At 45.1% G+C, this 27,960-nt stretch overlaps 1 protein-coding gene across 1 annotated transcript in view; it reads left to right on the top strand.

The window, feature by feature from the left end:
* NLRX1 (NLR family member X1) overlaps nucleotides 1-27,960 on the top strand; it is a 201,206-nt gene that overhangs the window by 59,519 nt on the left and 113,727 nt on the right. The window contains exons 2-3 of the mRNA XM_086956764.1: nucleotides 17,449-17,566; nucleotides 17,708-17,786. Of these exons, the coding sequence (XP_086812890.1) occupies nucleotides 17,461-17,566; nucleotides 17,708-17,786 (185 nt within the window). The 5' untranslated portion in view covers nucleotides 17,449-17,460. The remainder of the gene's footprint in view (nucleotides 1-17,448; nucleotides 17,567-17,707; nucleotides 17,787-27,960) is intronic.

Below are 27,960 nucleotides of genomic sequence, written 5' to 3'. Positions count from 1 at the left end.
GGCTCTCAGTGCCGCGATTCGCCTGCCTCAACATGGCGCCTCCGCTCCTGCTCTCTCCTGGCTGCTCCTCCCCTAATTATTCACGGCCGGCCGGCCGTACTTTCACTTTTACGGCCGACAGGCCGTGTGTCGTTTTATTTTATTTACTCTCGGGTCTGCGATCCAACAGGATCCGACCCACTTAAAGCACTATCTCTCCCCTATTCAAGCACTACTCTGGCTTCTTATCTACTTAGCTGTATTCCATTCCTCCCCTTTTTGATTAACGTTATTCCTGCCTTTTGCTCTCAGTGCCGCGGTTCGCCTACCTCAACATGGCGCCTCCGCTCCTGCTCTCTCCTAGCTAGTGACTGCTTAAGGCCGTAATGCCCAAGCGACCCAAGGACCAGGTTGTGTTGACAGCTCACTCCGGAAGCAAAGCGTTGTTGGCTCAATGACACAGACATGGAGGAGATATAGAGGGCGTGGCCATTAAACCGAGTGGTATAGTATAATCTAGCGGCGATCTTGGAATACACTATTGTATTATTTAATCCGTGCATATTTATTATAAATTTCACGTAATAAAGTGTAGTCGCTTTACAGTACAGCTTTTTTATTATTGTGATTATTTACTGTCATATTACTTTGATTATGTATTTATTTTGCAACTAAGTTCTTAATTTGGCTTAAACAGGTTAATATATTTAAAGATTACCTAAAAGTACGTTTTTGCTCAATAATTTATGTTAAGTAAGATTTTAGTTGTTAGCATTCCACATAAAGCTACATTACTTTTCGTAATTGTTTTAAAACTAGCAATGGAAACTTGTGGCAATTGTCCATCTTTTATTTGCATAAACAGACACCTATTTTCGCCTACTTTATTACAGAGAACGTAAGAAAACGAAAACCTATTTTTCTTTTTTATATTTACATGTTCCAAAACTACATATAAAACTATTAGATCATGCAGATTTTACATACCCAGGCACCGGAGAGTAAAGCTGTTTCTAGAAAATGTGGCGTAACAACCAGAGCTTCCGACTTTGGCGCTGCGAAACCTAGTTTCGGCATCAGCTCAACAGCCTCAACACCACAAACCCAGGTGTTGCCTTAGGTAGAAAGTGCAAGATACCTTGGTGGGTTAAACGCTCGCTGCTGACATCTGCTGCAGCCTACAGGTCTTAAGTTGGCATCTTAGTTTGGTCAGATAACCCATCCGTCCAAATGAAATATTCGATTGGGTAATAGTAACACCAGTTAGTTATATTGCTTCAAGGTGATCAGTGTGTAGGTCAGAGCGCTATATAAAAGTTATTGATGCTGTCTTTCAATGTGCAACCAATCTGACCTTTGTTTCCTTTTTTCCTTGCTCATAGATAACGGTACATCGTCACCCTCAACCCCCCATCACCCTCACACCCCCTCACCCTCACACCCTCACACCCACACCCTCACACCCTTCACCCTCACACACCCTCATCCTCACTTCCCCTCACACCCCCTCCCTCTCACACACACCCTCACACCCCCTCACCCTCACAACCCCTCACCCTCACCCTCTCAACCTTTCACCCCCTCACCCTCACACACCCTCACACCCTCACCCCCCTCACCCTCACACCCCATCTCATCCTCACACCCCTCTCATTCTCACACACCCGCACACGCCCTCACCCTCACACACCCTCGCCCTCACCCCTTCTCACCCTCACCCCCCTCACCCTCACACATCCACACACACCCTCACTCACCTCAACACCCCATCACAACCCTCATACACCCTCATACACCCTCACACGCCCTGACTCTCACTCACCCTCACTCATCCTCACTCTCACTCACCCTCACACACCCTCACCAGCATAGCATAACAAAACAAAGCATAGATTAACAATACACAGCATAGTATAACAATAAAAAAGCATAGGATAGCAAAACACAGGATAACAAAGCATAGCCTAACAAAACAAAGCATAGGATAGCAAAACAAAACATAGCATAACAAAACAAAACATAGCATAGCAAAACACAACAAAGCATAGCATAACAAAACACAACAAAACATAGCAGAACGAAACATAGCATAACATAACAAAACATAGCATAACATAACAAAACATAGCATAACAAAACACAACAAAACATAGCGTAGCATAACAAAACAAAACAAAGCATAGGGTAGCAAAACTTAACATAGCATATCATAATAAAACAAAGCATAGGATAGCAAAACAAAACATAGCATAGCATAACATATATAATAGCATAGCAAAGCATAGAAAACCAAACACAACAAACCATAGCATAGCATAACAAAACATAACCTAGCTAAACAAAGCATAGCATAATAAAACACAACATAGCATAGAATAGCAAAACATAGCATAGCATAACACAACATAGCATAACAAAACACAGCATAGCATAGCATGACAAATCAAAAGCATAGGATAGCAAAACATAGCATACCAAAACAAAACATAGGAAAGCAAAACAAAACATAGCATAGCATACAGCATCACTCAGCACCACCACAGCATCACTCAGGGGCACCACAACATCACTATGCGCTACCACAGCATCACTGAACGCTACAGTATCGCTCGTTCGCCATCACAACATCACTCAGCGCCACCACAGCATCAATCTGTGCAACCATTCAACAACTGGTTCAAATATGTTCTCTCAATATTTCAAGCTTTATTACAAATGTAACAAAAAGATGTTAATATTTCACTTCTGTTCTTGGATTTTCGTCACAATAAAATATACTGAACATAATCTTCACAAAAGTTATTTACAAAAGTTTAAGCTATTGCCATTAGAAATTACAATAACTTTTATTAAAGTATTAATTCATTAAAAACATTAAAAGACATTGTTATTTGTAATATCAATACATGTAAGTCACGTAAATACAACACATTGCATTACAAATGCTATCGGTGTCACATTTGCGAAAGTTATAACTATTGGCATTGTAAATGACAAAGCTATTAATTTAGCTATTTTCAAAACCAACACAAATAAAAAAAAATTGTCATTTACAAGACAAATAGCTCAAACTTTCCTAATGCAAGACCTATTGCATTTCCAATGCTTGTTTGTATTGAGGGGCGTGTTTAGGTCAGTCTGGGACCTCGGCGAGAGGGAGGGTGTAACGCCCACCACTAGAAAAGGGGCGGGGCTTAAAAAAAGAGAGAAAAACGCCCCCCCCCCCCCGAATCGCGTCATGGCGGGCCCTGAACTGAGTGACGCTCATCTCCTCCAATGGCTGGCCAGCATTTACGAGGCCAGCCAATGGAGAAGAGGGGCGTGTTCAGGCCCTCATACTACACAACATAAAATTTCGGCTCCGCCCACTGCTTACGCAGTGCAACGGTAGCCTCAACCTAAAAACCTTCACAAACATCCCCTTGCAAGATGTGCAATTCACAGAGAAGGGCGTATAGAAACACCCAACCTCCGCCACTAGACATGGGTCAGTGGGGGCACTAGAAGACTTTACATTTAATCCTGGCTTTACCACTTTGCCAAAATATGCTGGTTATGAACTCTTTATTTAAAGTCTGGACTAGTTCCACAACACAGTTGTATTTCTTTGGCGAGAGTAGCCCCTGAGTTTCATAGTTGGAACCACTCACACCCCAGTTGTTGGGTAATGAGCAAAACTTTTTTTATTAATCCCAGCCTCCCCTTGTGACAAATTGTGTGCTCTTGACTTTCTGAACAGATTTCTCTGTTCCTTATTTTTATACAGAGATAGGAAAAACTAAAAATGAACTAAACACTGGTAGTAAGTATGTGATAAGGAAACAGGGATGTAACCGAACAATCATCTGATTTTAACTGTGAGGGAGGGAACTCCCAGTCTTATTGTTCAGTTTTTCTGTTCCTAGTAACCCTTTAATGCTGTTATGGGAGAGGGGTGATTGAGCCACTGAAGGCTTATACAAGCTCGAGATGTGTGGCCTGGCTAAGTTCGAGGTTCTCTTCAATCCTTGAGCTACAAAACAATCCAAGCCTTCTTGTGGCTTCTGTCTGCCCCGCACACTCTAAACTCGTGTCTTAAAAATTAGAAGCAAAGCATCACTTTGGTGAAAATGGGAGAGGCAAAGAGATACCCATTTGGTAATTGCATTGCACAATATGAAACCTGAAAACATGGGGTCAATCCTGGTTTCTCTGCTTGACAAAATCGTGTAATCCTAGGCAATTGTTTTGTTTCACTTTGCCTCGTTTTTATTTACGTTAATATAGCAGAGCAACTTGAAATACATGACGTCCACTGTACAAAAACTTCTCTTGTGTTTGATTTATTAAAGTACTATGTTATTCCATCTATAATTACAACCTAGGCCTCCTAGAGGGCGGACATGACAACTGACTTACCTCTTGGTTTTCTAATGCCATTGTAGCCAGAGGCGTGGAAAGGCAAGAATGTTTCTAAAGTTCATGTTTGAAAACTATCACTTCTAATAAATCCCACTCAATACTGTGATATAACCTAAGGTCAAACTCTTCCACGTGTTAGAGAAATGCACTTGTTTTTTATTTTGAAGAGACTTTCTCATATTTATCTCTTGCATGATTTCTTCAAACATGAAGGTGACCCTAAAGGTAATTGGTGCAGGACACCACCCTTGCTTCCTTTCCATAGCTTCAGATAATGTGTAAATACATGTTTGTCCGTTTAACATCTTTCTGAATGTTCGTGCTCAGTCAAGTAAAGAGCAGCCCACTGCTACTGTTCACCAGGGGGCAGCGAGGAAAGGTCAGGCAGGCCGCAAGCGGCCCAGGGGCCACACAACGAGCATCCCTGCTTGAGGACAACCCTTGCTATGTACCCATACCTAATAATTCTGTAAGGTTGAAAGTGCCATGTAATCAAAATGTGTAGAATGCCTTCTAGCATCGGTATGACCCTGTTTGTTTTCTTGAATTCTCATCATCATAAAATAATTTACATTTACCATATGAACAGGTCAGCACAATAAAATAACACTACAGGAAATTGATCTTAAATAATTTCGGTGAACAGCTTTTCCATGACATGAGCAATTCATATTAAAACGTCATTTTTAAAAGCACCCTTTAGAAAGTTGCCTTAGCTAGTAGCCTTAGCAGACACTAGTGTGCATGAGTGGGCACGGTGCAAAAATTCTACCTCCGTCCCCACTCATGCGCACTTGTGGTGCTGCCTGCTGCCCCTTTTTCACAAACAAGTCAGTCAACATGACGCAGGACCGCCCACCCCCTTCAGACTCTTAAGGGGGTTGGCGGTCCTACGTCATGCTGACTGAAATGGTTGTCAGTTCTCCCTCAGCGTCTCTGAACTAAAGTAAACTGAGAGTTTACTTTAGTTCAGAGACTCCGAGGGAGCTGTGGGCACTGGCGGCTTGTGGGGCAACGCCCCCAGCGCCCTAATGGACGCACTGCCCCTGATTGCAAAAAATACACTACATTCATCACTCCCATGGGTTGTTTCTAATAAAGGGGATGCCTTTTGGGTTGGCGTCTGCAGCTGCAGTTTTTCAAAGGCGGATTCACCAACTTTTCGGTAAAATAAAAAACGTCAAATGCTTTCAGGACGACATTTTGGTGTATGGTAAATCTACAGAAGAACATGTACCGTATTATAGATTTTGAATAACAGGAATCTCACTGTTGAGCTTTCTAAGTGCAAGTTTGCCAAAATGTGTGTCTCTTATCCGGGACACGTTTTGAGTGTTGAAGGTATTTCTCCTAAACCAGAACTAATTGATCCAATTATCAAAGCACCAGCTCTGTCAAACAAGGAGGAGTTGAGATCCTTTTTAGGACTCGCTGAGTTTTACTCCAAGTTTGTCAGGTTTTTCTAGCAAAATCTGAAATGTAAGGCAATTGTTAAAACAAAGACAATGTTGTTGGTCTTCTAAGTGCCAGCAGGAATTAAACAAATCAAAAAAGACATTGCCAATGCTCCTGCTTTAAGGAATTTTGACCCTGATCTTAATAATATTGTCACAGTGGATGCAAGCAATAAAGGGCTAGGTGGTGTGTTAATTCAAAAAGACTCAAAGGGACTGGAGAGTACCATTGCATTTGCATTTAGGGCTTTGTCACCTTTAGAAGAAACATTTTCTGTGATAGAAAAGGAGACCCTGGCATGTGTTTGGGCTCTTGAACCTTTTAGGCCATTTTTCGTGGGGTAAAGCATGTGTTGTGAGGTCTGATCACAAACCGCTTGTTAAGTTATTAACTAATGAGGGCATGTTTAGAGCATCGGCTAGGATTGCCAGAATGTCTATGAGACTCTTAAGATTTCATTTATACCATTGAATATGTTCCTGGAAAAAGCAACGTTACTGCTGACTTTTTTTCTAGAATGCCTTTGAAAATTGAGGAAGGTGAAGTGTCTGAATGGGAAGATTTTAGAATTGCATATATTTTAGATCAGGGCATAACGTGCATTAAGAAGGAAGAATGGATTGAAGAATGTACTCGTGACAGAATTTTAGTTAAACTTGGGGAGTACATTAAAGATGGTTGGCCAAGTAAATCTAGTCTTATCGTGGAACTAGGCCGTTCTGGGAGGTGAGATGTGAATTTGCTGCCGAGGACAACATAATCAAAGGGGAGAAAAAGTAACTCCTCCCAGGAGTCTTTTGAAGAAGATGGACGTTCTATGTCATGAAGGGCATTTGGGTATTGTTAAAAATAAACAGAAGGTTAAACAGTGGTTTTGGTGGCCTGGACTTGATTTATTTGTAAAAAGATTTGTAAGGAATTGTGTCGCTTGTGCCAATTCTGATAAGTCTTTGAGAACATTGGAACCATCTATGTGTGAACCTATTGTTCCCTATGGTCCTTTGGAAACTTTAGACATTGATATTACGGGCCCCATTGGAGAGAATCACAAGTATGTTATTGCCTTAATTGATATGTTCTCCAGATGGCCTGTCATCAACATTTTTGATAAAGTGGATTCAGATGCAGTATTGACATTTTTGGATGAGGTTTTTCTCAACGAAGGTATTCCTAAACTTATAGTAATTGATAATGGTGTACAATTTGTTTCTTTTAAGGCACAAGATTATTTTGCTAAGGTTGTCATCAAACACAAGACTACATCCCTTTACAACCCCTGTGGTAATGGAATGATAGAACGCTTCAACAGAGTGATTAAGAAAGCTGTTCAATTGGCCTTGAAAAACAATGAGAACTGGAAAATTCAAGTTGTTAAAGCGGTATGGGCTTACAGAATTCCTGTGCATGGTGCTTTAGGTGTTTTCCCTTTTGTTGTCATGAGAGGCAGGAAAGCGAGAACAAAGTTAATCCTGATTGGCTTTTGCATCCAGTTAACAATGTTATTTCCATGGATGACATTAGAAAACAAATTATGGACACCCATTTGAAGTATAAGGGAACAGTATGATTTGAAAACCAATTCCAAGGATATTAAAATGGAAGAAGGGGTGTTATGTAAAGTGAGAAATTCCAGTAAGGTCAAGAAGGGTGAGAGTCAATTTTCTGAGCCATTAACTGTTGTTGAGGTGTTACGCAATGCTGTTTTGTTAAGTGATGTCAAAATTTGGAATCTAGAAAGAATTGCTGTCGTAAATCAGGACTTAGCAAGAGATGATAAGTTCACTAAGAAGTTGGACTTGTTTGGTGATGATGATGTTTGCGAGAGTATTGCAATTAATAATACCATGAACGATGTTGTTGATGGTAATGGTTTAAGTGCACTACGACAAGATGATGAAGATGCTTTATTGACAAAAAATGTGGGTGAAGATGGTTATTTGAATGAAAATGTTGAAAGTGGTTGCAGCATTACCTTGCCTGAGGTGAGCAATGATAAATCTTCTGATGTTGGCAAACGTGTAAGGAACAAGCCCAAATGGTTATCTGACTATGAGTGTGATCTTGATACTGTATAGTTTTGCATTCACTTTGACATTTATTTATGATGTATACCTTTTTATACTGTATAGCTTTGCATTTATTTTAACATTATTTATTTTGCATAAGTTATCCTTTTTTTTTGGTTGTATATTTTGTACGGGAGAAGATGTGTTGTGTTTTGCTTGTTCTTGAATGCTCATTCTCTTGCTGTTCCCAGGCTAATCTTGGGATTCTAGATTGTAAGGACAGTTAGTCTGAGGAGCCAGTGGAGCAAGAGGTCATTAGAAGTTGTCTGACTCTTTATCTTTGGGGCTTCCACCATTAATAAATACTTTAACTTTATTCTTGGATCATCATACTTTACACCCTCCCTGGGCTATGTCTCCTTCCAGTATCCCTTTCCTTTGAGCTGGATATTCCAGGGCACTACTATTCTGGTGGGGTGAGTTAAGCGATTCCCTCAAGAGTGGTGGCCCAGCAGTACTTTCCCTCCTCGGAATAGTGCGACAGGCAGAAATTGTGGCCAAAACACTAGAGGATGCCGCCTCATCGCGGTCTCCTTAACCACATCAACGCTTAGGAAATTCATCGTCAATGCTGAATTTTTTAAAATCCCATTGTTCATGACGAGCTCAGCTCGTCATGAGTGTATGGAGGTGTACATCATGACGAGCTGAGCTCGTCATGAGCGTCCAAGGAGTTAAGTTCCCAATTGTGCCGGAAAAAGCATGAAAGGGCCCTGGACGGGTGAAGCCCTCTACAACCGACTGTAAACACCAAAGGTTGGAGAGCCGTACTCAGTGCAGACCTTGCTGCCGCACCTGCGTTGGCTGAGGGGCCGCACAAAGCGTCCTGATCCAACACTGTCTTGTGAGAGAAAGCCATTCACCTCAGGAGATGTGTGATGAAATCACTGCAAAAGCCCTTCGGCTGCAACGTCATCGCACCTGCCTTCCACCCAGGCCCGGTTCTAGCGGGTTGGCCAGGTTCACCCAAACATGAGCCTGGCCCACCCAAACAAGAGCCTTGACCCTCGCAGTGAGGACATGAAGGCCACCAGAAAATGGCAACTTTAATTAAAAACATTTCTCTGAACGTTGTATTTCTTCCTTTCTGGGAGTTGTGTGATTGAGCCTGGGCTCTTTCTCACAGGCACCACCAATCACGCATTTCCTTTTAGAAGGTGGGCTGTGTTGTGCAGGTACAGCGGAGCATGGTGAAGGGGAAAAATCTTTATTTGGCACTGAGTAACTTCCATCCTGCTGTGTATTCCATGCTGGAGAAAAGAAGATTGTTTATCCTTATTCACCTTTCCTGACCACTGCCGCAACTTATCAGATCAGGCTGTGACACAAAGTTTGACTAACTGAGTAGGTAAGAGAATGTGCTACTATTTGTTCTTGTTTTTAAAATCTGCACAGGCCCAGCAAGGCACCTACTTTTTGTTTGCTTCATTTACATAGTTTTTTTCATTATCATGGCCATGGATGCAAGACAACAATAAACCTGTCTAGGTAACTGGTGATTAATGATCCTGCTTTGCCTGTTGGTAGTTTTGAAATGCAGATAAGATGTATTTTATGTGGATAGCTCAGTGGGTTACTACCCTTGTCACAGAGATAATTCTTTTACTTGCAGTTCAGAAGTTACAATCCTAGCATAGGACAGTGACCTATGAACTGTCATCAAAGAGCTGCATGCAAGCCTGAATGGTATAGTTAGAACTTCACTTTTTTGTGTTGCTAGATAGTTGGAAATTCCCCAGTCTTTCATTATTTTAATGTTGCTGAAAAGAGTTTGGGCTGATATACATTTTTATTAGTAAAGCCAACCCCCAACCACTGGGGTATGCTTTAAATCCTGAGTTTGTGCTTCCCCAGCCCAAACCCTCTTAAAATATACTGCCCACCAGTATGAAAGACAGCGGATTCCTAGGCCTTGTAATCCTCATTGGCGTATGTGACATCCCTATACGCTGATTTACATACTTATATGATTCATTGTCTCTGTATATATAATGTGTTTGTGTGTAAAGTACTGTGACACTCTACACTGATTAAAGCAGCGCTATACAACAAATGAAATGCATATGAGAGAAGGGCTACAGAGAGATGAAGGACACTGTTGGAGGGGGTAGTAATGGTATATGCGAAGAAAGAAGTCACTGGTGGGGCGCCAAAAAGACTTTTGCACTAGTGCTGAAGACGGCCCTGTCATGGCCTTTCTGTTTTTGTTTATTTAATTAGCAGTCAGGTCATTAGGGCAACTGTGGAACATATTTTAAAGTGTGTGCTAATTATATTTACTGATATATTCAATGTTTTAAGTTTGAAGGTGATTTTAGTAATGTTTTTTATGGGAATAAGGCAAGTGGAGCTGGATGGTGGCTTAATGGGGCTGGGCCCAAGGTCAGCTGTGAGATAAGGTGCACAGGAGGGTGATGGTAGAAAAGTGGATAATCGGACCTGGAAGATCTTGTGTTGAAGGCTGGCCTGCTGGAATTTGAGGGTTTGCAGTTTGCACTTAGATCCAGACATTGCTCTTACTTTCAAATAACTCTCCACATGCTCTGTATACCCTCGGAATCGATCTGCTGTTTCATGGTGACTGTTTGTAAGTAGATATGATGTAATCTAGGGCTTGTAGGCTACCACAAGAAGCGACAAATTGGGCCTGCTGTGGCCCACTGTTGTACCTGCTTTTCAGACAGTATGAGTGTGGTATTGAATGTTGGTGTGGCTAGAATGTTGGATGTCTGTGAGTGGTACAAAAGGGGGTGGTGATGGACGGAGCATCTGAACCAATCAAACACTCACACCCAGTCAACAGATCTGGGTTTAATCCATCACCGTTCTTTAGCACACTCTGCCACCCCAGTTCAGGCATGGCCATATGCAAATCAGTCTGACCCTGAGCCTCATGGGAACAGTCTAGCCCAAACTGCCAAGCCATGCCTTCCCTGGACCGGAAACAAGCTTCCTAGGACCGTTTTCTGGCATTTCAGCCGTCTTCAGCCAGGCTTGCTTGAATCCAGAGGCAAAGTGAGCAAGGGACTCACGTCTGAGCATACCCTGCCAACTTATGGCAAACAAAGTTGTACAAAAGTGGGTGAGTGTCAGTTGGGTATGGGCTGAGCAACAGGGAGGCTGCTCCTGGTGGGGTTTCTCCATGTTAACATCTTAATAAAGAACTGAACTAATCTACCCTAGAAGTCTGGACTATCATTTGATTACAAAATGTGGCGATGATCATGTAGAAGAATCCACATGTGCCACCCATGGAAACTGGAAAATTACCTTACATTTTTTTTTTTTTACAGAAACGGAAACTTGAAGTCCAAGGAAATCTTAAGGTAAAGGACTTTTTATGGATTTAAAAGTATGAATTTAACATTATCTAGCACCCCTGAACCCGACCAGTGACCCTGCCATTGGTTGCCCTAGAGCCCAAGCGTGCCAGATCCAGCTGTGTTAATCAAGGGCGAAGTATGAGCCACAGTGTTATGTGAATATTTAATCGGGGGCAAAGATCGGGACCTGGTGTGAAGTATTGACCACGTGATGGTGTTGGCACTGTGAAGATTCACACCTTGAACCACGGTGTGAAGTGTTGATCACGTGATGGTGTTGGCACTATGAAGATTCACACCTTGAAATATGGTAATTAGGGGCAAAGATCGGGCCAAGGTGTGAAGTGCTGACTACGTGACGGCTGATGGAGTCTCAAATGTGGGTAAAGATCATGCCCGGTGTCTTGTGATGGTGATGGACATTTTTCAACTTTGACACTGGAATGATCCTCAGCAGCTGTCGATTGGTACAAGTATTCACAGTGTTAAACTGGGTGTTGTTACTCTTTGGGCATATGTTATTGGCACAGATTTGTTGCGAGCCTCAGCGGAGATGTCCGTTAAAGGTATGATTTTAAAACCTTCTCACAAACTTCTCAAATGTGTCCGTTAGACATGCGACATTTGGGGGGAGGAGCCTAACCGGCAACCATGATGGCCGCCTGATTCCTCGGCTCCGCCGACCCTCTCGCCTTTCTCCCGGTTTCTGCCCTATCCTGTTGCCTATCCTGCTATTAAGTAGCGTTGGCGGAACCGGGAGGCGACCCCGGATCTATTGGTGTGCTTTCTTGCTCGATCCCGGCAGTGAGACTACTGGAACGTCTCCGCCTCCTCCTGGCGCTGCGCGGCTGTGGCCGGGTCTTTGTTCTCGGACTGGGGCCGGCCCTGCTCACAACAACAGCCACCATCACCGGCGGATCGTACACGGCGGCGTAAGACTCGTTCTGCTCCCTTTAACCTGCTTCATCGCTTAACGGGCTCGCGCGCCGCCGCTGCGGGGAACACATTGTATCGTGTCTTTCACCCGGAGACGACCTTGCTGGATACTTTGTCTCCCAACGGGCTGGGCTGGGCGCCATCTTACAGCCTGCTCTCCTTTCCTGAGACAGCGGACCCTGGGCTGCTACCGAAGATACAGCTGTCTGCCCACGCCACGCTGATACTTTGTACACATGGAGTGTGCTTCCCCTGTACCTCAGGACTGGTTGTGCCATGACTCGTGTTTGCGCAGTGCCCAGCTGACTGCGGATGGTGATGGTGGATGGCTTATGGGACAGTGCTGCACTTGTTCGCCTCGCATGCAGAGGACTGCTGAATCCTCTCTTCCCGATGCACCAGTGCTGATTGGTGACGTTTTGGGCGCCCTAGTTACTCTGAGAGCGGCTCTACATTCTGCTGCCCGTGTATTGGGAGACCGGCTGGATTTGATTTCTCCTGTGACACCATTGCTTGACCATGGACACCTCCGGGAGCAGGATACTGTGCCACACTCTGCTACTGCCTTCTGTTGCTCCTCCTCTCCGGCTGTTATCGACACACTGAGGGTGCGAGATCCTACTACAGTTGAGATGCCGGCTGTACTATCCTTGGGGCGAACTGAAGTTTCGGGAGATGCGATGTGGCTGGAGCCGCGCAGCCGGGCGCCATGTCTAGCTGCTCCTCCTGAGGTCCCCGGCGTGACTTGCTTCCTCATCCTGACGCGGCTCCCATCGACTTGGCTTGCCAATTCCGGGGGATCTCTGTTGTGCATTATCCCTTTTTGTGCCACGGATACCTACATGGCTGTGTATCGGATGGGTTTTAATGATTGTCCCCCCACTCGGATCTGGATACTTGGCTCGCTTGCCTCCTTCAAGATGTCTACCATGAGGCCGGACTATGTCGCTGCTTCGCATCGCAGGGGGCAGGGTTGAGTGTGCCTCCCATTGTGTCGGGACTGTTCTCACTTGTACTGCTGGGACGCTGATGGACTGCCGGGGATATTGAACATGGGTATTGTATTGGTCGCGGGGTCTGGGATCGGGCGGCCGGAGTGATAAGTGATGGTAGTTTTGGGAATATCCGCTGGCCCTCCTCCGGCCTTATGTGTACCACGTTTTTTCTTTTTCTTCTCTTCTTCCCTTTTCTGTTCTAAATTTCGGGTTCGGTTTGTGGGCGACAGGCACGCTGCTTGGGGGGGGGGGGGGTAGGCCGTAGCCTCCGCATACGTGCAGGGTGGGGGGTTGGGGGTAGGGATTTTGTTTTAGTTTCAGTTTCTATGGGCCTTATTTCTCTCGTCTTTTCTTGGTTTCTCTTTCTCTTGCTTTCCTTTGGGTCAGTCAGGTGCTTCGGGGTAGTGATACCTAGTCTCTCCGCTGTTGATACTGTCACTTTCGTGGATTTGGGTGTACTGAGTCCGTGGGGCGGGCGATGGCCAACATGTACTGTTTTATTGTGCAACTATCCTGATGGTTATTATCCTTTGTTGCTTTTAATTTCTCTCCCTCATTTTGCTACTGACTCGCTGGTTCGTTGCCTGCCATTTGCTTTCGGTGGATTGACTGCATCTGATCCTTCTTATCTACAAAACTTTTAAAAAATTAACCTGATTCCTCCTGTACCTGGCGGTCCCGCTTTATTCAAGTCACGTCTTGAACACTTATCGCGTGGTGTTTCTTTGGGACTGCTGGGTTGATCTATTCTTACTTTTTGTGCTACTGACTGCTTTCGAGGCCGGCCTGCATGGTTGTGGGCCCGTATTTGTACGCTTACTATGCACAATAAAGGTTTTCAAAAATTTAAAACAAAAAAAAAAAAAGACATGCGACATTTAAATCTTCAACCTGCGTGCCCTTACCTTGTTTTACGTGTGGGCGTGTGGATCTCTTCAATGCTGCGTGGACAAGTTCTATGGCGTGTGTTGTCTGCACAAGCCGTGAAATCCTACATTTTCATGAACCTGTCTGGCAAAGACTAAACCTGGTCTAGTTATGGCGCTGTTCCTGCAAGACTACTTGGAGCAGGACTTGTTGTACATCCCTGTGTCGTGAAATCATCCAGCGTGGCGTCACCTGTGCATGCCGCCATCTTTGATGCGGAGGTTGCATGTATTTGGCACAGCCTATCGCGAGCGTGATGTGATCCTTGCCAACCACGCATGCTGTTGCAATAAAGTTAAGGTGAATGTCGTCGCTACACAGGATCAAGATATCACAGGTACCAGTGCATTCCTGTGTCACTGCGCGGTGCCCTTTGGTTGGTCAGCTTTCTTTTCAGTGTTGTGGGGAGCCGACTGTTCTAGGAATCTCTTGTCACAAGCATATTGTTGGACATTGTTCTGCCAATTGAGGTATGGAGCGCCCCGGATATCAGGTTCCGCTTGGTTGCCATGAGTCATTGCTTATCAAGTCTGTGCCATACTTTATAATAACTGCCCTACAAGGACTTAACTCAGCGGGTCAGTGAGCCTATAATAGGGGCAAATGTTTAAAAAAAAAAAAGAAAGAGATAAGGGGCAGAGAGGCCAGAACCAGAACATTGATTCTTAAAGTTAGATTCCAGAGTGAGCCCAGAACTGGAATAGCAATCTCAGAAACTGGTCATTGAGTCAGAATTGGGAGGGGACAAAGGTCCCAGAATTTGAACGATGACAGAGAGTCCAGTCCCATAATTAGTATTGGGAGGGGACAAAGGTCCCAGAATTTGAACAACGACAGGGAGCCCAGTCCCATAACCAGAGTTGGAAGGGGACAAAAGTCCCAGAACTTGAACCACGACAGGGAGCCCAGTCCCATAACCAGTGTTGGGAGGAGAATGGGGGGGGGGGCTAAGTCCCGCAACTGGAACCAGATTGGTGGGTTGTTGTTGTATGAGATGGCGGTGAAGTATTAGGCCACTCACTGGTTTGATGTTGTCTATGAGGTGACTGTGAAGTGTTAAGCCACTCATTGCTTTCATGTAGTGTATGAGATGGTTGTGAAGTGTCAAGTCACTCCTTATAATATGCTTGTTGTTGGAATGACGGTGCGTAAATAAGTTACCCATTGTCTCTTTGCATCGGTGTTTGAGTTTCCCTTTTGTGGGTGAGTGTAGCATTGTTATGATTGGTATGTTAGTTAGCGAGTGTGTGATGCACCATCATATATATATTTTTTTTTTTGCTGAGTGCGTGTAGCAGTGTCATGAGGGTGTTTGTTTGCTGATGTGTGGTGCTCCTTTACTTTTTGTTGTTATCTTACGCACCGCTTTTAGGTTTGTTTCCCATGTGTTGCTCTTCGTGCCAGTCTGGCAAACTGGGATGATCTTTGGCATGTGGGGTTTGGTTTGTGATGTGGGATGGTGGTTTAAATGGAAAAGAGAAGTGATGTGATGTCTTTTGTTTAGTTCACTGTGAGATGTGGTGACGTTTTTGTTATTGTTCTGAGTGTGATAGGGTGTGACGCTCCTTTTAACAGTTCAGTGCTAGATGGGTTGTGGTACAGTGCAAGATGTTGAAATGTCTTTTTGATGTTGATGTCCCTAGTATGGTTCAGTGCAAGATGTAGTGAGACGTTTCTTTTATTATTCAGTGTGAATTATCAGTGTGGTCTTTTATGCATCTATTTATGCATAGTTTCTTATGTATTGAATTATTGCATCTTTTTTCTTGGTTTTTAAGTACATACACATGCATAGTTTCTCATGTGTTGCTTCCAATTTCTTGGCAATATGTCTATGTTTTATTTCCCATATTGTCAGTCTTTTAATTGTTTCATTTAATTTGTTTCACAATGCATTTTTCCCTGTAAAGAAGGGAGATGTGTTGTACCTGCTGCTCAGTCAGTATGAGTGTGGTGTGGAATGTTGGTGTGGATAGAATGTTGGATGTCTGTGTCAGTTGGGTATGGGCTGAGCAGCAGGGAGGCTGCTCCTGGTGGGGTTTCTCCATGTTACATCTTAATAAAGAACTTAACTAATCAACGCTAGAAGTCTGAACTATCATTTGATTACAACATTTGGATCTATGCTTGGAGTCCGGACTATCTTTTAGATTAAAACACCCACCAAAATGCACCCTTGGCCCACCCAAATAAAACTTCCTGGAGCCGGGCCTGCCTCCACCAACAATCCCCGCGCGGTGCAATGAAAATGTAGCTTAGATTCTTCATGGAGCAACATTTCAGTCTGTTAAATCCAACATAAGAGAGAGATTTGCCTAGTATCACACAGTGTGGACCAAGCAGGGAAGCCGGGTTTGATCCCAGGTTTTCTGGTTCAATCCAGCCTCTAAATGGGTGTCTCGTTCTCTGTTTCTCTCTTCTGTTTTACCTGTCTCTCTTGTTGTACAGAAACGTTGAAGGCTTGTCCTCAGTGCTTAAAATTGAGAAATAGAAGTGCAGGTACTCTGTACCAGAGTACCTGCTTGTTTTTGAGAAGTGCCGGAACTCTCCAATTAAAAGTATTACGTTTTTCTTGAGGTGCAGGTACTCTCCCTCTCAAAATAAAAAATGTCCGATACTCAGTACCGGCCCATTTAAAGCACTGCTTGTCCTGGTGCAAGAGGTTACATCTTGTGTGGCGGTCAGAAGCCACATGAAAGCTCGGCTGGTTTTGACCCTGAGCCAGGCTCAGCCTTCAGTGGCTCGCCCGTCTCTCCTCTTTCCCCACTCTATTCACCTTCTCCCCTCTTCCTCCGGGTCCTCTCACGTCTCTCTCTATTCCCTCCGCCCTTTCTCTATATCACTGCTGTAAAGTTACTTGATATGCGTTGTCCTAGTTCACTTTAAGGGCCCTCCCTACATGACGTGTTCCAGGGTTCCATCGTTGCCAGGCGCTCTGGGTTCAGTTAGTGCCTGCTGCTGGCGTGGAGAGCTTCTCTAGCCTGTGGCCCGTGCATAGTCAACTTTGAAGATAATCACAGCAGCTGTAGGTGTTATTGCTATAGTTTGTAATCCCTCAAGTACTTTGCCTCCCTTTCGCCTCCTCCACCCTCTCCTCCTCATGTGTCTCCTCTGGCTCAGGCTCTCCTCACCTGTCACTCCTTCATACCTTTTATTTCACCCCTTCCTCTGTCTTTGAATCTCTTGCTCCTGTGTCTTCTGCGCGCGAGGCTCTCTTCACATCTTCCTCCTCCTTCTCTGCCCATCCTCATTTGTCATCAACTTCCTTACCATCACCTCCCTTCTTTTCCCATCTCTCCCTCCTGTTCCCGTGTCTCCTCTCCTTCCATCATCTTTCCTCACGTCTGTCTTCTCTTTCTTTTCCAGGTACCTGTCAGTATGCTGTGCAGGAGATGTTGCGGGCGGTTCCATGTCCTGGATTCCACGGTGGGATTCCGAGCCTCACATAGAGTGTGCCCACAGAGAGGCCGCCCCTTGCACCAAGGTAAGCACGTCCCACGGAAGCGAGGCCTGTATCACTGGCTCTGAGGTTGCCTGCCCCCAGACCATCTCCCCCCCTCCCCCCGACTTATATTTCTTGGCTCCCCTCCCCCCAAGCTGAGGGATTTCTTTTTGTTTGTTTCAGGGCCATTTGTGCTGTCTGTGCCAAAGCGGGGTCGGTGTGGCCTCTCCTCCACCCTCCCAAGGACCATTTTCTCTCCCAGGTAGGTGATTGTTTCTTTCTGAGCCTGAAGTTGCCTAGATTCCCTCGTTGTGCCTCTAAATTATAGATGGGTGTTATATTTTTTTATCCCCCCACCCATACAAAAAGAACCTATAATGTATCCAGGTTATATCGAACACCGCATCTCTAAAGGTATGTTTGGTTTGTTAATATGGGGAGCCATTTGCTGTTGTCACAGGGTATACAGCACGCGCACCTCAGTTTGTTTACATATGGCTAAAGCCTTGTCTGTTGTCCAGGGAACACTCCACCAGGAGGGCATTTAGTTTGTTAACCTATGGACAAAGATGTGTTTCATGTTGTAGGGAAACCTCCCTCTCATTTGCCACCTCCACCCTTGAGGGCTTCAAGTTGTCTTCGCCTATGGAGAAAGATTTGTATAAGGGAAGGCCTGCCTGTACTGCCAGCGATGGTGTAAAACACATTTGTAGGAAAATCACGTTTCTATTTTGGTCTGAATCGAAAAATTGTGATCTTTAGCCACTTGCTTTCCATTTAGTCTGTCTTGTATGGGGCAGTGTGCAATAAGACCTGGACACCAGTCTGTAGAGCATAAAAGGGCACTTTATTAGGACAGGCCTGTAGTCTTCAAATTCATTATTACAAAAAGGTACACCCACAAAACATTCTCTATAATACATAATATTTTCTAATTACTCCCCTCTTTTATTCCCTTCGCTGCCAGGCCTTCCCACTGCAGTCCCCGTGCCCTGCCTGTTTTATGGTTAGTTGGGGAAGTTCGCGGTTAGGCCTCCATAACTTTTTGTCCATGCTAAATTTGTGTCCTTTTTTTCCAACATCTTGAGGATTCTAAAGGTACCCAGAGTTTTTGGATTCCCTGCAGGGGACCAAGAAATTAGCCAGAATACAGCTACATTTAGTTTTTTGGGGGGAAATGGGGAAAAAGTGCTACAGAAGAAAGTGTCTGATTTTTTCCCCCCTGCAAATGGTATCAACAAAGGGATTGCAGTGCTAAAATCTCCATCCTCCAGGAACAGGCAGACGTTTGTCAGGAAAATAACATTTTCTACACAGTTTTGACATTTTACTTGGACATAGCCTATTTTTCCTATTTTTTTTCACTTTCAACCTCTCTCCAGTTAGTGGTAGAAATGGGTCTGAAACCAATAATGGATCCCAGAAAGCCATAGATTTATGAAAGTAGACAACATTCTGAATTCAGCAAGGGGTCATGTGTGTAGATCCTTAAAGGTTTTCCAATAGAAAGTAACAGTTGAAAGTTTAAATTGAGTGGAAAAAACAGCCATCTGTTTCTACGCTTTTACCTGTAACTTCTGACCATGGCAGATTTTTTTAAGCAATATACCGTTATGTCTGCTGGTCCCTTCCTGTTGTGGGGATATATAGGATTTGTAGGTTTACCAAGAACCCGAGGTACTCCAACCCAATAACTGAGCTCCACCTTGCAATGGTTTTTCATTGTGTACCAGGGATGCAGCAATTAATTTGGTAAACTATTAAGAGTGAAAAATAGATATCAAGTAAACCTACATATTTCCGAAATGGGAACAAGATATGGAGTTTAAAAGCAGTGGTTATTTGCACATCTCTGAATTTTTGGGTACCCATATTAGCATGTGAATTAGAGGGCATTTTTCAAAATGACTTCTTTTTTACACACTGTGTTACATTTGAAAGGCAGAAATGCATAAAAAGACAATTGTTAATAACACTTGTTCCACCATTCTGTGTTCCCATAAGTCTTCTGCTACAAATGGTTCCTCACTTGTTGTGTAGGCCCTAGTGCCTGCGACACGAAACAGCCCAAAACGCAACATGGACACATCACATTTTTCCACTGACAACTGACCCTTTTATTGCAATGCGCCTAGCTGTGGATTTTGGGCCCTAGCTCAGCAGGCATCAAGGGAAAACTAGCAAACCTGTACATTTTTCAAAACTAGACACCCAGGTGAATCCAGAATGGGGTGACTTGTGTAGCTATCACCAGGTTGTGTTACCCAAAATCCCTTACAAACCACAAAATGTGTCAAAAACATATTTCCCTCACTTTTCTGTGATGTAAAGTTGTGGAATCTGCGGGGAGCCACAAACTTTCATCCACCCAGTATTCCCCCAAGTCTTCCAATAAAAATTATACCGCACTTGTGTGGTTAGGCCTAGTGTCCACCACAGGAAATGATGATGATAATACTTTATTCGATATATTCACATCATAAAAGTACAAACATTTCCAGACATAAAATGTTACTTATAATTAATATTCTGGCTATTTCTTAGCATAAAAAAAATAAAAAGCTATTTATAATTTAAAAAAGGATGGTTACAAGGGGGTAAAGTGCAATCACAGTAATATACGTATAAGTTAAAAGTTGAGGCATGATCACCACAGGAAATGGCCCAAAACATACTGTGGAGACATCAAAATTATCAATCACAAAATGACATGGTGTTGTAAGGGAATCACTGGCGTTTATGGTCCCAAGCTAGGTAGCCACCTAGGGAAACCTACCAAACCCAGACATATCTGAAAACTAGACACTTGGGTGGGACCAGGGATGTGTGGCTTGCATGGATCTCCCACTGTTTTTTTTACCCAGAATCCTCTGCAAACTTTAAAGTTAGCTAAACAAAATCAAATTGCTGTGTGGGATCACCACGCCGGCACTCATATCCTACCACCCAGCGTTCTCCTCAGTCTCCCAATTAAATGATACCTCACTTGAGTGTGAGCCAGAAGCAGAGTGCTTATCAACTTGCTGTGATATTCCCTCAATCTCTACACATTTTTGGCCCTTCCCTGTCACAGTCACTTGGCCCACCCACACAAGTGAGGTATCATTTTACCCAGGAGACCTAGGGGAACACTGATTGGTAGAAAATGTGTGCAGACGCAGGGATTCCACACGGAAATGTGAGGAAAATGTGAGCCCGGGACCAAAAACGCAGGCGATCCCCCTTGCAAAAAAACCTAGGCCGGTTTGTGATAGATAATTTTGATGTCTCCACAATACGTTATTGGCTTTTCCCTGTCACGAGCAGTTGGCCCACCCACACAAGTAAGGTACCATTTTTAGGGAGACCTGGGGTAATACTGGGCGATTGGAAATGTGTGTCGACCCGGTAATCCCACCACTTTCCCACACAGAAATGTGAGGAAAATTAGATTTTTTATTTTAGCTACATTAGAGGTTTGCAGAGGATTCTGGATAAGAAAACGCTGGGGGATCCCCACAAGCCACACATCCCTGGACTCCCCGGGTGTCTAGTTTTCAGAAATGTCTGGGTTTGTTAGGTTTCTATAGATGGCCGCCAAGCCCGGGACCACAAACGCATGTGTTCCCCCTTGCAAAACCAGGTTGTTTTGTGATAGATCATTTGGATGTTTCCACGATACGTTATGGGCCCTGCCCTGTTGCGGGCAGCTGGCCCACCCACACAAGTGAGGTACCATTTTTATCGGGAGACGTGGAAGAATACTGGATGGCTGGAAATTTGTGTCGGTCTGGTAATCCCACAACTGTCCCACACAAAAATGTGAGGAACATTTTTGTTTTTTTAGCTAAATGTGAGGTTTGCAGTGGATTCTGGGCAGTGGCAGCTCGCAGTGGGAGTGCTGCGGGTGGTGGGGCGGGGGAGGGGCACTCTGAAATGCAGCGAGAAAAGGCAAATAGTTTTATTTATTTATTTACTTGCTTTACTTATGGATGTTGTATGGCTGACTGCACTACCCCCCCACCCTACCCTGCCTTGCCTCATCGCCCCCCAGGACTCCCACTATGAGCCACCACTGATTCTGGGTAAGAAAATGTTGGGGATCGATGCAAGCCACACCTTCCTGGACTCCCCCGGGTGTCTGCTTTTCAGAAATGTCTGGGTTTAGTAGGTTTCCCTAGATGGCCGCCGAGCCGGGACAAAAATGCAGTTGACTCAGTAGGAAAATCCGGTCGTTTTGTGATAGATCATTTTGATGTTTCCAGATTATGTTATGGGCCCTTCCCTGTCGCAGTCATTTGGTCCACCCACACAAGTCAGGTAGCATTTGTATCGGGAGAATTGCGGGAACACTGGGTGGTAGGAAATTGGGGGTTTCCTTTTGATTCTAGAAGAATATAGCTCACTAATGCAGGAAAAATGTATGACTTTAGACACATTTTGGGGTTTGCAGGGCATTGCTGGTAAGAAAGCTTGTTGGGATCCATGAGAGGCACGCCACCCTGTACTCCCCATGGTTTTTAGTTTAAGAAAATATCTAGAATTTTTGCTAGAGACAATGTACACCTTTGCAGAGAAAGACAGTAAAGACAAAAATTCTTGCCCAACCATCTAGTCCTCAAGTATACACACACACACACACACACACACACACACACACACACACACACACACTGGTTAGATTTGTCACGAGGGCGAGTGAAAGGTTAAACATTTATATTTTATTAACGAGAGATTTCACAAAAATGAAATACACTGTTTACTGAAAGTTCCAAAACGCTGAACTAATGACTCGCATCTCGTGAGGTGTAAATCCGCATCAAGGCACAAACCGCTTTAAAGGCCATTCATACACCTTTCAAACGTGACACACACGATTCCATTCACACCACCAGTTGCAGGCCCAGCACATTACAACACTCACATCAACAAACAATGTAGAGACAATGTACACCATGGCAGAGAAAGGCAGAAAAGACCAATATTACTACACACTCCTCTATTCCTCAAGTACACACACATACAAATTGGATTTAGCACGAAGGTTAATGAAGGTTCAGAGCTTAACATTTTATTAGCAAGAGATTTCACAAATATTAAATGCACTGTTAATAATTGAAAGGTCAACAAGCATTGGAAATGCAATAGGTCTCGGATTTATTTGAGTTAGAGCTAATGGCATTGTAAATGGCAATGTCTTTTAGCCATGTGTTATGGAGTGTATGCATGTGGTGTGTAATGGAATTATGTGGTATGGATTGGAATTGTTCACCCTGTGCACTCACTGCTCTGCACTCACTGCTCTGCACTCACTGCTCTGCACTCACTACTCTGCACTCACTACTCTGCACTCACTACTCACTACTCTGCACTCACTACTCACTACTCTGCACTCACTACTCACTACTCTGCACTCACTACTCACTACTCTATACTCACTACTGTGCACTGACTACTGTGCACTTACTACTGTGCACTCACTACTGTGCACTCACTACTCACTACTGTGCACTCACTACTGTGCACTCACTACTCACTACTCTGCACTCACTACTCACTACTCTGCACTCACTACTCACTACTCTGCACTCACTACTCTGCACTCACTACTCACTACTCTATACTCACTACTGTGCACTCACTACTGTGCACTCACTACTGTGCACTCACTACTGTGCACTCACTACTGTGCACTCACTACTCACTACTGTGCACTCACTACTGTGCACTCACTACTCACTACTGTGCACTCACTACTCACTGCACTCACTACTCTGCACTCACTACTCTGCACTCACTACTCACTACTCTGCACTCACTAGCCTGCACTCACTACTCACTACTGTGCACTCACTACTCTGCACTCACTACTCTGGACTCAGGACTCACTACTCTGGACTCAGGACTCACTACTCTGTACTCACTACTCTGCACTCACTACTCACTACTCTGCACTCACTACTCTGCACTCACTACTCTGCACTCACTACTCACTACTCTGCACTCACTACTCTGCACTCACTACTCTGCACTCACTACTCACTACTCACTACTCTGCACTCACTACTCACTACTCTGCACTCACTACTCTGCACTCACTACTCTGCACTCACTACTCTGCACTCACTACTCACTACTCTGCACTCACTACTCACTACTCTGCACTCACTACTCACTACTCTGCACTCACTACTCTGCACTCACTACTCACTACTCTGCACTCACTACTCTGCACTCACTACTCACTACTCTGCACTCACTACTCTGGACTCACTACTCACTACTCTGCACTCACTACTCTGCACTCACTACTCTGCACTCACTACTCTGCACTCACTACTCTGCACTCACCACTCACTACTCTGCACTCACTACTCTGCACTCACTACTCTGCACTCACTACTCTGCACTCACTACTCTGCACTCACCACTCACTACTCTGCACTCACTACTCTGCACTCACTACTCACTACTCTGCACTCACTACTCACTACTCTGCACTCACTACTCTGCACTCACTACTCACTACTCTGCACTCACTACTCTGCACTCACCACTCACTACTCTGCACTCACTACTCACTACTCTGTACTCACAACTCACTACTCTGCACTCACTACTCTGCACTCACTACTCACTACTCTGCACTCACTACTCTGCACTCACCACTCACTACTCTGCACTCACTACTCACTACTCTGCACTCACTACTCTGCACTCTGCACTCACTACTCTGCACTCACTACTCTGCACTCACTACTCTGCACTCACTACTCTGCACTCACTAGTCTGCACTCACTACTCACTACTGTGCACTCACTACTGTGCACTCACTACTGTGCACTCACTACTCTGCGCTCACTACTCTGCACTCACTACTCACTACTCTGCACTCACTACTCTGGACTCACTACTCACTACTCTGCACTCACTACTCTGCACTCACTACTCTGCACTCACTACTCTGCACTCACTACTCTGCACTCACTACTCACTACTCTGCACTCACTACTCACTACTCTGCACTCACTACTCTGCACTCACTACTCACTACTCTGCACTCACTACTCTGCACTCACTACTCTGCACTCACTACTCTGCACTCACTACTCACTACTCTGCACTCACTACTCACTACTCTGTACTCACTACTCTGCACTCACTACTCTGCACTCACTACTCACTACTCTGCACTCACTACTCTGCACTCACTACTCACTACTCTGCACTCACTACTCTGGACTCACTACTCACTACTCTGCACTCACTACTCTGCACTCACTACTCTGCACTCACTACTCTGCACTCACTACTCTGCACTCACCACTCACTACTCTGCACTCACTACTCTGCACTCACCACTCACTACTCTGCACTCACTACTCACTACTCTGCACTCACTACTCACTACTCTGCACTCACTACTCTGGACTCACTACTCACTACTCTGCACTCACTACTCTGCACTCACTACTCACTACTCTGCACTCACTACTCTGCACTCACTACTCTGCACTCACCACTCACTACTCTGCACTCACTACACTGCACTCACTACTCTGCACTCACTACTCTGCACTCACTACTCTGCACTCACTACTCACTACTCTGCACTCACTACTCACTACTCTGCACTCACTACTCTGCACTCACTACTCACTACTCTGCACTCACTACTCACTAGTCTGCACTCACTACTCACTAGTCTGCACTCACTACTCACTACTGTGCACTCACTACTGTGCACTCACTACTCTGCACTCACTACTCTGGACTCACTACTCTGGACTCACTACTCTGGACTCACTACTCACTACTCTGCACTCACTACTCTGCACTCACTACTCTGCACTCACTACTCTGCACTCACTACTCTGCACTCACTACTCAGCACTCTGCACTCACTACTCACTACTGTGCACTCACTACTCTGCACTCACTACTCACTACTCTGCACTCACTACTCTGCACTCACTACTCTGCACTCACTACTCTGCACTCACTACTCTGCACTCACTACTCACTACTGTGCACTCACTACTCTGCACTCACTACTGTGCACTCACTACTCTGCACTCACTACTGTGCACTCACTACTCTGCACTCACTACTCACTACTCTGCACTCACTACTCACTACTGTGCACTCACTACTCTGCACTCACTACTCACTACTCTGCACTCACTACTCTGCACTCACTACTCTGCACTCACTACTCACTACTGTGCACTCACTACTCTGCACTCACTACTGTGCACTCACTACTCTGCACTCACTACTGTGCACTCATTACTCACTACTCTGCACTCACTACTGTGCACTCACTACTCTGCATTCACTACTGTGCACTCACTACTCACTACTCTGCACTCACTACTCACTACTCTGCACTCACTACTCTGCACTCACTACTCTGCACTCACTACTCTGCACTCACTACTCACTACTATGCACTCACTACTCTGCACTCACTACTCACTACTCTGCACTCACTACTGTGCACTCACTACTCACTACTGTGCACTCACTACTCACTACTCTGCACTCACTACTCTGCACTCACTACTCTGCACTCACTACTCTGCACTCACTACTCACTACTCTGCACTCACCACTCACTACTCTGCACTCACTACTCTGCACTCACTACTCTGCACTCACTACTCTGCACTCACTACTCACTACTCTGTACTCACTACTCTGCACTCACTACTCACTACTCTGTACTCACTACTCTGTACTCACTACTCTGTACTCACTACTCTGCACTCACTACTCACTACTCTGCACTCACTACGCACTACTCTGCACTCACTACTCTGCACTCACTACTCTGCACTCACTACTTTGCACTCACTACTCTGCACTCACTACTGTGCACTCACTACTCACTACTCTGCACTCACTACTCACTACTCTGCACTCACTACTGTGCACTCACTACTCACTACTGTGCACTCACTACTCACTACTCTGCACTCACTACTGTGCACTCACTACTCACTACTGTGCACTCACTACTCACTACTCTGCACTCACTACTCACTACTCTGCACTCACTACTGTGCACTCACTACTCTGCACTCACTACTCACTACTGTGCACTCACTACTCTGCACTCACTACTGTGCACTCACTACTCTGCACTCACTACTGTGCACTCATTACTCACTACTCTGCACTCACTACTGTGCACTCACTACTCTGCACTCACTACTGTGCACTCACTGCTCACTACTCTGCACTCACTACTCACTACTCTGCACTCACTACTCTGCACTCACTACTCACTACTATGCACTCACTACTCTGCACTCACTACTCTGCACTCAGCACTCACTACTCTGCACTCACTACTCTGCACTCACTACTCACTACTGTGCACTCACTACTCACTACTCTGCACTCACTACTCTGCACTCACTACTCTGCACTCACTACTCTGCACTCACTACTCACTACTCTGCACTCACTACTCACTACTCTGCACTCACTACTGTGCACTCACTACTCTGCACTCACTACTCACTACTCTGCACTCACTACTCTGCACTCACTACTCTGCACTCACTACTCTGCACTCACTACTCACTACTGTGCACTCACTACTCTGCACTCACTACTCACTACTCTGCACTCACTACTCTGCACTCACTACTCTGCACTCACTACTCTGCACTCACTACTCTGCACTCTGGAAACTCACTACTCACTACTGTGCACTCACTACTCTGCACTCACTACTCACTACTCTGCACTCACTACTCTGCACTCACTACTCTGCACTCACTACTCTGCACTCTGGAAACTCACTACTCACTACTCAGCACTCTGCACTCAGCTGGTGGTGTCTGTGTGTGCATGGCAGTGGTGGTGTGCGTGTGTGCATGGCAGTGGTGGTGTCTGTGTGTGCATGGCAGTGGTGGTGTGCGTGTGTGCATGGCAGTGGTGGTGTGCGTGTGTGCATGGCAGTGGTGGTGTCTGTGTGTGCATGGCAGTGGTGGTGTCCGTGTGTGCATGGCAGTTGTGGTGTGCGTGTGTGCATGGCAGTGGTGGTGTGCGTGTGTGCATGGCAGTGGTGGTGTACGTGTGCATGGAACCTACTTGCAATCAGACGTGTTGGTTGTCACCAGAATGCTTCGTTACTGCTGCCGGTAATGCTGCTGGATGCTAGGACGTGAAGAGCACACCACTCACTTGAGTCGGGTCCAGCAACTTTTTGAATATCCGACCTCACTTCCTTCCAGAGGAGGATGCAAGGTCACAGCCACGACACACATAACCACTGCCCGGGTCTCCATACTATTAGGCAGTGAGTCAGTGTTCATCTTTCTTTTCCCGCTCGCCAGCAGTTAAGTCACCCATTCTTTCAGCTCAGTTTGATTCTGGTGGTTAAGTGACACCGCAGGAGCATTTCTTCATCGCTCCAGCGGTACTTAGTAATCGTCTCGGGCGGC

This window comes from Lissotriton vulgaris, chromosome 2_1 (assembly GCF_964263255.1).
Source record: "Lissotriton vulgaris chromosome 2_1, aLisVul1.2, whole genome shotgun sequence".
Classification (NCBI taxonomy): Eukaryota; Metazoa; Chordata; class Amphibia; order Caudata; family Salamandridae; genus Lissotriton; species Lissotriton vulgaris.
This window is presented reverse-complemented; position numbering and strand designations above follow the sequence as displayed.